Below are 8,917 nucleotides of genomic sequence, written 5' to 3' on the forward strand. Positions count from 1 at the left end.
AGCTCGCCAAGGCTTCTTCGGCAGCACCTCCCAAACCCGCGGCCTCCACCACCTAGAAGGACAAGGGCAGCAGGTGCATGGGAACGCCACCACCTCCAAGTTCCCCTCCAAGTCGCACACCGTCCCGACATGGAAATATATCGCCGATCCTTCATCGTCGCTGGGTCAGAATCCTGGAACTCCCTCCCTAACAGCACTGTGGGAGTACCTTCACCACACGGACTGCAGCGGTTCAAGAAGGCGGCTCACCACCACCTTCTCAAGGGCAACTAGGGATGGGCATTAAATGCCGGCAAAAGAATTCTCTGTGCGGGGCTGGCTGGCCCATGCCTAGTTGTCCCTTGAGACGGTTTTGGTGGTGGCCCACTGTCTTGAACCACTGGTCGTGATTTTGATACAACTGAATGGATTGCCAGACCACTTCAGAGGGAAGTTTAAGAGTCAACCATGTTGTCGCGGGATTGGAGTTGCATGTAGACCGGGTAAGAACGGCAGATTTTCTTCCCTAAAGGACATTCGTGAACCTGTTGGGTTTTTACGGAAATCCCCTGGACCTGACGGCCTACATCCTAGGGCTTTAAAAAGAGGTGGCTACAGAGATAGTGGATGCACTGGTTTTGATCTTCCAGAATTCCTTAGATTCTGCAACGGTTCCTGTGGATTGGAAGGTAGCAAATGTAACCCCGCTATTCAAGAAAGGAGGGAGAGAGAAAACAGGGAACTATAGACCAGTTAGCCTGACATCAGTGGTTGGGAAACTGCTAGAATCTATTAGGAATGTGGTTACAGGGCACTTAGAAAATCATAATATGATTAGGCAGATTCAACGAGGATTTATGAAAGAAAATCATGTTTGACAAATCTATTAGAGTTTTATGAGATTGTCACGAGCAGTGTAGATAAGGGGGAACCAGTGGATGCAGTGTATCTGTAGTGTATATCAATGACTTAGATGAGGGGACCAAATGTAATGTTTGTTGACGATACAAAGCTAGGTGGGAAAGTAAGTTGTGAGGAGGACGCAAAGAGGCTGCAAAGGGATATAGGCAGGTTAAATGAGTGGGCAAGAATATGATAGATGGAATACAATGTGGAGAAATGTGAAGTTATCCACTTTGGCAGGAACAATAGAAAAGCGGAGTATTTTTAAATGGTGAGAGATTGGGAAATGTTGGTGTTCAGAGGGACCTGGGTGTCCTTGTACACGAATCACTGAAAGTTAACTTGCAGGTACAGCAAGCAATTAGGAAAGCAAATGGTGTGTTAGCCTTTATTACCAAAGGATTGGAGTATGAGAGTAAAAACGTCTTACTGCAATTATATAGGGCCCTGGTGAGACCACACCTGGAGTATTGTGTACAGTTTTGGTATCCTTACCTAAGGAAGGATATACTTGCCATAGAGGGAGTGCAACAAAGGTTCACCAGACTGGTTCCTGGGATGGGGGGATTGTCCTATGAGGAGAGATTGAGTAGACTAGGCCTATATTCCTTAGAGTTTAGAAGAATGAGAGGTGATCTCATTGAAACATACAAAATTCTTACAGGGCTTGACAGGGTAGATGCTGGGAGGATGTTTCCCCTGGCTGGGGAGTCTAGGACCAGGGGTCACAGTCTCAGAATAAGGGGTCGGCCATTTAGGACTGAGATGAGGAGAAATTTCTTCACTCAGAGGGTTGTGAAACTTTGAAATTCTCTACCCCAGAGGGCTGTGGATGCTCAGTCATTGAGTATATTCAAGACAGAGATCGATAGATTTTTGAATATTAAGGGAATCAAGGGATATGGGGATAGTGCAGGAAAGTGGAGATGAGGTAGAAGATCAGCCATGATCTTATTGAATGGCGGAGCAGGCTCGAGGGCCAAATGGCCGACTCCTGCTCCTAGTTTCTATCTTTCTATGTTTCTATGATACCAGCATTTTTGTTTCCAGATTTCTTTTTATGCTGAATTCAATTTCTCAAACTTCCCACGGTGGGATTTGTGCTCACGTTCTCTGATACTTGTAGTTGTATTATCATAGCGGGCTGTTGCTACAAAGTGAAAGATGTAGCACATCACAAATCCACAGGTCCACTGCAACCGCCTACTGAGATTGCACTTCATAATTAGAAGCCACAAAGATTTCGCCAATGCAATGTTGCAGCAGTTATTTTCATTAGATAAAAACAAATGAATGTTTCCAAATAAATACCTCAAACCTAAAAGCCTATCATGTTTGTAATGTTCAGCTTCTCACGCAAGGAAGATTAATTCAAGTCAAAACACATTGATTCCTCAATATTAATGCAATTTTATTCACATCTAAGTTACGTCAAGCAAAAGTGAACATTCTTTTTGAATGGAATTCAAAATTCCTCCCCGTCGTCATCGTCCGCTGTGCTATCTGCACCAACTTCCTCATAGTCCTTTTCCAAGGCGGCCAGATCTTCACGGGCCTCCGCGAACTCCCCTTCCTCCATCCCCTCCCCCACGTACCAGTGCACAAAGGCGCGCTTGGCGTACATCAGATCAAACTTGTGATCAAGGCGAGCCCAGGCCTCGGCGATGGCCGTGGTGTTGCTCAGCATACACACCGCGCGCTGCACCTTAGCCAGGTCACCACCGACTATCACAGTGGGAGGCTGGTAGTTGATGCCAACCTTGAAGCCAGTTGGGCACCAGTCCACAAACTGGATGGAACGCCTGGTCTTGATGGACGCAATGGCGGCATTGACATCTTTTGGCACCACATCACCCCGATACAGTAAGCAACAAGCCATGTACTTGCCGCGGCGAGGGTCACACTTGACCATCTGGTTGCCCGGCTCAAAGCAAGAGTTGGTGATGTCGGCCACGGACAATTGCTCGTGGTAAGCTTTCTCAGCCGAGATGGCTGGAGCGTAGGTCACCAGAGGGAAATGGATACGAGGATAAGGCACCAAGTTGGTTTGGAATTCTGTCAGGTCGACATTCAGAGCTCCATCAAAGCGGAGAGATGCTGTGATTGACGACACAATTTGGCCAATCAGCCTGTTCAGGTTGACGTAACCGGGACGCTCAATGTCCAGGTTTCTGCGACAGATGTCATAGATGGCTTCGTTGTCCACCATGAAGGAACAATCGGAGTGCTCGAGAGTAGTGTGTGTGGTCAGAATGGCATTGTAGGGTTCGACCACAGCGGTGGAGATCCTGGGAGCCGGGTAGATGCAGAACTCCAGCTTGGACCTCTTGCCGTAGTCGACGGAGAGACGTTCCATCAGCAGGGAGGTGAAGCCAGAGCCGGTGCCTCCACCAAAACTATGGAACACAAAGAAGCCTTGTAGACCTGTGCATTGGTCAGCCTGGGAAGTGAAAAGCGAAAGACATAAAAAAAACAACCAATGTCACTTCTCAAATAGAAGCAAACGCTTCATTATCTGGTCCCTGACCTTTGGGTGTCAATAAAACTACCTGCACCACAGGAATACTTCCTATAAATACAAACGTACAAAATTGAGGGGCAAGGAAAGACCAACTGATCCATCAAGCCTGCCCCACACCATGATGCCTGGAACATCATGACTACATACTTCCTTACCCCTCACCCCACGCAGCCATGTAATCTCCTGGAAGAGGGGAAAAAAACCAGAGAAAAACCCCAGGGCCAATAAGGGAAAAAGAACATGCTGGGAAATTCCTCCGTGACCCCCCCCCCCCCCCACAGGCGAACGAAACCCCGTCCAGGAGATCACACTGACCCAGTGTTATCTATAAAGAGTTTTGCCTTCTATATGAGGCGATCTCTGGTCCAGTGTTTTTGCCTCCCCCAGGCAATCACTTGGCTGCAGAGGTGTGTGAAGGGGTCAGTGAGGGGGGTAGGCGGGGCTGTTTCTTGTCATGATGCTCCAGACTTCATGAGTATGGGGCAGGTTTGATGAACCAGCTGGTCTTTAACTGCCTGCCATTTTGTATGCTCGAAGGAAAAGGTGGACTCCTCCTTTGGTTGCACCAGTAGACTGTTGTCCCACCAAACCAGCATAGATATTGGCCCAAGGGGAAAACCTCATTCGGCTTGCTGGTGGATGCAAGGGCTCTTGTTCAAGCCCTTATAGCACGCACGTCACCCCCCCCCCCACCCCCACAGTACACATCAGGCACGCGCCATTCTGAAACCGAACTTTACATCATCAATATCCATACCAGTTTACGGATCCTGTCCAGAACTGAGTCAATCAGCTCCTTGCCGATGGTGTAGTGCCCGCGGGCGTAGTTGTTGGCAGCGTCTTCCTTCCCGGTGATGAGCTGCTCGGGGTGGAACAGATGGCGATAGGTACCATTGCGAACCTCATCTGCAAAAAGGTTAGTGCAACAGGTTACACTGACGTGTACCCAGATCCGATACCTGGAGAGAGACTGGAGAAGCTGGGGTTGTTCTCCTTAGAGCAGAGAAGGTTACGAGGAGATTTAATAGAGGTGTTCAAAATCATGAGGCGTTTTGATAGAGTAAATAAGGAGAAACTGTTTCCAGTGGCAGAAGGGTGGGTAACCAGAGGTCACAGATTGAAGATAATTGGCAAAAGAACCAGAGGGAGACGAGCCGTGTTCCCGTGAAGTTCCCGTGCAGGCCGATCACCGGCTTTCCAACGGGAAGTTTCGCGCAGGCGCAAAATTTTGAACGGGCCGCGCAGTCCGTTAAAGGGACCGCTCGCCCCGAAAAATTAGCAGGAACATTGGAGCCGAGGAGAATTTTTTTTGTGCAGCGAGTTGCTGTGATCTGGAATGTGCTGCTTGAAAGGGCGGTGGGAGCGGATTCAATAGTAACTTTCAAAAGGGGAATTGGATAAATACTTGAAAAGGAAAAATTCACAGGGCTCAAGGGGAAAGAGCGGGGGGGGGGGGGGGGAGTGAGATTAATTGGATAGTTCTACCAAAGAGCCGGCGCAGAAATGATGGGCCGAATGGACTCCTCCTGTGCTGTATCATTCGATGCTACACTACCAGCACTTTGCTACCTTTCATTTCAACATTCACCCTGAAGTGAATGTAGTTACGCGGTGGGAGAATTTAAAGCGGATGAAAATAATTCCCATCTCCAACCTCCTCCCCCAGCCAGTTTCAACCTTTGTTCTTTAATCTCACTGTAGAGGGGAAAAGCATACTGATGAGTTTTAATCCTGGGCCCTGTATCATGGCAAGCCCCTTGAGAGTAGCAGACACCAATCTCCAGCAATGCCTTGTCGAGAGGGATGAGCAGTCCCGTCAGAATGTGCTACTCTCAAGGACAGCTCTTCCACCACCCGGTGATTCGAGCACAACTGGGCCTGCAGGGAAGGGAAGCTCCGAGCTGAAACTCAAAAGCGTCTTGACCCAAGAGCTAGAATCATAGAATGACACAGCATAGAAGGAGGCCACTCGGCTCATCGTGCCTCTTTCAAAGAGTTAGCCAGTTAGTCCCGCTCCCCCCTCGCTCTTTCCCCATAGTCCTGCAAATCTTTCATTATCAAGTATTTGTCCAATTCCCTTTTGAAAGTATTTCTTCACCCAGAGAGTGGTGAACCTGTGGAATTCTCTACCACAGAAGGCAGTAGAGGCCAATTCATTAAATATATTCAAGAAGGAGTTGGATATATTTCTTAAGGCTAAAGGGATCAAGGGATATGGGGAGAAAGCAGGGACAGGGTACTGAATTTGGATGATCAGCCATGATCGCATTGAATGGCGGAGCAGGCTCGAGGGGCCGAATGGCCTACTCCTGCTCCTATCTTCTATGTTTCTATGTTTCTATATTATTGAATCTGCTTCCACCGCCCTTTCAGGCAGCGCATCCCAGATCGCAACAACTCGCTGCGTGAAGGTTCCAGTAGAGTGTTTTATGGATGAGTATTTCCCATTACCAATCACAGACGGTTCCAGGTCCAGAAAGATTGCCCTGGGCACGTGTTTCCCAGTTCCCGTCTCACAGAAGAAGGTGTCGAAGGAGTCGTCCGCCCCGCCAGTGGCTCTGTCGTCAAGTCTACGGCCATCGGGCTGGATGCCATGCTCCAAACAGTACAGCTCCCAGCAGGCATTGCCCATCTGGACACCGGCCTGGCCAACATGGATGGAGATACATTCACGCTGCGAGAGAAGTGATGAACAATTAGTAGGATGGTCAAGAGGGACAGGAACTGCATGGTTACAGCCAACTCCAGGTATATTAGAACAGGCCAGGTGGGTGCAACCTAGGTTTTGTAACACAAGCATTTATGATTGGACAACTAAAATAGGTGAAGCCTTAAATCAAAGTAGTTATAGTTTTGAGTAATTAGTGCTCACATGAACTTTGTAATGTGACATCCAGTCACCATAGAGATTTAATTTAGATAGCAAATATTCGAGAGTCTGAAAGGGTACAAGAGACTTATGGAAAACCCAATTGCAAGTGGTATTAACGGGAATATGGACATTGGATAAGAAACCATTGTAAAAGATTACGTAGGATTACAGTAGAATGTGCGCCATAGAAACAGGCTATTTGTCCCAACAGGTCTATGCCGGTGTTTATGCTCCACACAAGCCTCCTCCCACCCGACTTCATCTCACACTAACATATCCTTCTATTCCTTTCTCCCTCAATTGTTCATCTAGCCTCCCCTCAATTGTTCATCTAGCCTCCCCTTAAATGCCTTAACCACTCCCTGTGGTAGCGAGTTCCACATTCTCACCACTCTCTGGGTAAAGAAGTTTCTCCTGAATTCCCTATTGGATTTATTGGTGACTATCTTATATTGATGTTCTGACGAAGGTTCATCGGCCTGAGACGTTAACTCTGTTTCTCCCTCTGCAGATGCTGCCTGACCTGATGAGCATTTCCAGCATTTTCTGTTTCAGATTTCCAGCATCTGCAGTATTTTGCTTTTATATTGATGGCCCCTAGTCCTGGTCTCCTCCACAAGTGGAAACATCCTCTCTACGTCTACCCTATCGAACCCCTTCATAATTTTAAAGACCTCCATCAGGTCACCCCTCAGCCTTCTCTTTTCTGGTGAAAGATCCCCAGCCTGTTCCGTCTTTCCTGATGAGTACATAGCACAGGAAAGTGTCGCAAGGCGCGTCACAGGAGCGTAATCAGACAATATTTGACACCGAGCCAAAGAAGGAGGAGTGATTAAAAGCTTGCCTAGAGATACAGGATCTAATAGGGTCTTAAAGGAGGGGAGAGTGGCGGAGAAGTTTAGGAAGGGAATTCTGGAGCTTAGGGCCTAGGTAGCTCCAATTAGCCTTTGAAATTCATGATCTCCACAGCAAGTTCTAGGCAAACATAAAAATGTGTATTGATTGCATATTTGCATCTTTATTTTCAGTTTGTATGGTTACTGGTGGGAGTTATTTCCACTTCCCAAATAACATCTTCCTGGTTTAGTTAACACACAATACTGGTTGGCAAAAAGCCACTTTTCCAAAGAAAGAAAGACTTGCATTTCTACAGCGCCTTTCACGGCCACCGGACATCCCAAAGTGCTTTACAGCCAATGGAGTGCTTTTGAAGTGTAGTCACTGGTGTAATGTGGGAAATGCGGCAGCCAATTTGAGCACAGCAAGCTCCCACAAACAGCAATGTGATAATGACCAGATCATCTGTTTTAGTGATGTTGGTTGAGGGATAAATATTGGGTCAGGACACCGGGGAGAACTCCCTCTGCTCTTCTTCGAAATAGTGCCTGTGGGATCTTTTATGGCCACCCAGGAGGGCAGACGGGGCCTCGGTTTAACGTCTCATCCGAAAGACAGCACCTCCGACAGTGCAGCGCTCCCTACCTAAAAGATTTCACGCACAGGCATCTTCCACCCTTTAAAATGAAGTTCGTGACCTGGAACGTCAGGACCCTCATGGGCAACCCCACCCACCCGCCCCTTCTGCCCCACCTGTGACAGAGGCTGTAGGTCCCACATTGGACTCATCAGTCACCTGAGAACTCATTTTTAATGTGGAAGCAAGTCATCCTCGGTTCCCAGGGACTGCCTAAGAAGAAGTGACTCAATGGAACCTCAACTGAGACAAACGTGGACCTGAACTGCAGACAGAGAATATAAAGAAGTGAAATAAATACGCTTGATCAGAGGAGTCAAAAGGCAAAGGCAAAACCATTGCACTGTGACTGGAAGGGTGGGGAGGGGAGGGGAGGGGGGTGGGGGGGTAATAGCCCTTGCAAAAGTGCTCACTCTCATTATGCAAAAAGGTAGTTTGCATACCAGGCGATGAGGTACATTAGCCTCTTTCTCTGACTCGAACGGAGCAAGTGGTTCATGGGTGCAATTCATCCTGTCACTTTTCAGATAGGCAGACGTGACGAAGAAAGAAAGAGGGAGCGAGAAAGAGAGAAAGAAAATAAAAAGAGAGAAAGAAAAAAAGAGAGAAAGAATGAAAATAAAAAAGGAAGAAAGAGAGAAAGAGAGAGAGAGAAAGAACGAGAGAGAGAAAGAGCGAAAGAAAATAAAAGAGAGAGAGAGAAAAAGCGAGATAGAAAGAAAATAAAAAACGAGAAAGAAAATAAAAATAAAAATAAAGTAAAAAAGCAAGAAATAAACTATGTATAAATGAATGATATATGTTTTTTTTTAGTTGGGCCCCTGTAACCCCCTTGACAACACACACAGACACACACTCACACACTCATTCACACACTCACACACTCATTCACACACACACTCACTCACACACACTCACACTCACTCTCACACTCACACACTCACACTCACTCTCACACCCACACTCACACACACTCACCCACACACACTCACACACACACACTCACACACTCATTCACCCACACACACTCACACTCACTCTCACTCTCACACTCACACTCACACTCACACACACTCACCCACACACACTCACTCACACACACACACACACTCTCTCACACACACTCACCCACCCACACACACACTCTCTCACCCACACACACTCACAC

At 47.4% G+C, this 8,917-nt stretch overlaps 1 protein-coding gene across 1 annotated transcript in view; it reads right to left on the minus strand.

Moving 5' to 3' along the window:
- Positions 1-2,272: 2,272 nt before the first annotated feature.
- The window catches only part of LOC147120635 (tubulin alpha-4A chain-like), a 10,338-nt gene continuing 3,693 nt past the window's right edge, over positions 2,273-8,917 (minus strand). Inside the window, exons 2-4 of the mRNA XM_085986789.1 lie at positions 5,855-6,077; positions 4,161-4,309; positions 2,273-3,322 (exon numbers count right to left, since the gene is read on the minus strand). Coding sequence (XP_085842915.1) covers positions 2,348-3,322; positions 4,161-4,309; positions 5,855-6,077 — 1,347 coding nt within the window. The 3' untranslated portion in view covers positions 2,273-2,347. The remainder of the gene's footprint in view (positions 3,323-4,160; positions 4,310-5,854; positions 6,078-8,917) is intronic.

The sequence above is a fragment of the Somniosus microcephalus genome, chromosome 4, assembly GCF_052327205.1.
Source record: "Somniosus microcephalus isolate GS21.2 chromosome 4, FLI_Smic_1.0, whole genome shotgun sequence".
NCBI lineage: Eukaryota > Metazoa > Chordata > Chondrichthyes > Squaliformes > Somniosidae > Somniosus > Somniosus microcephalus.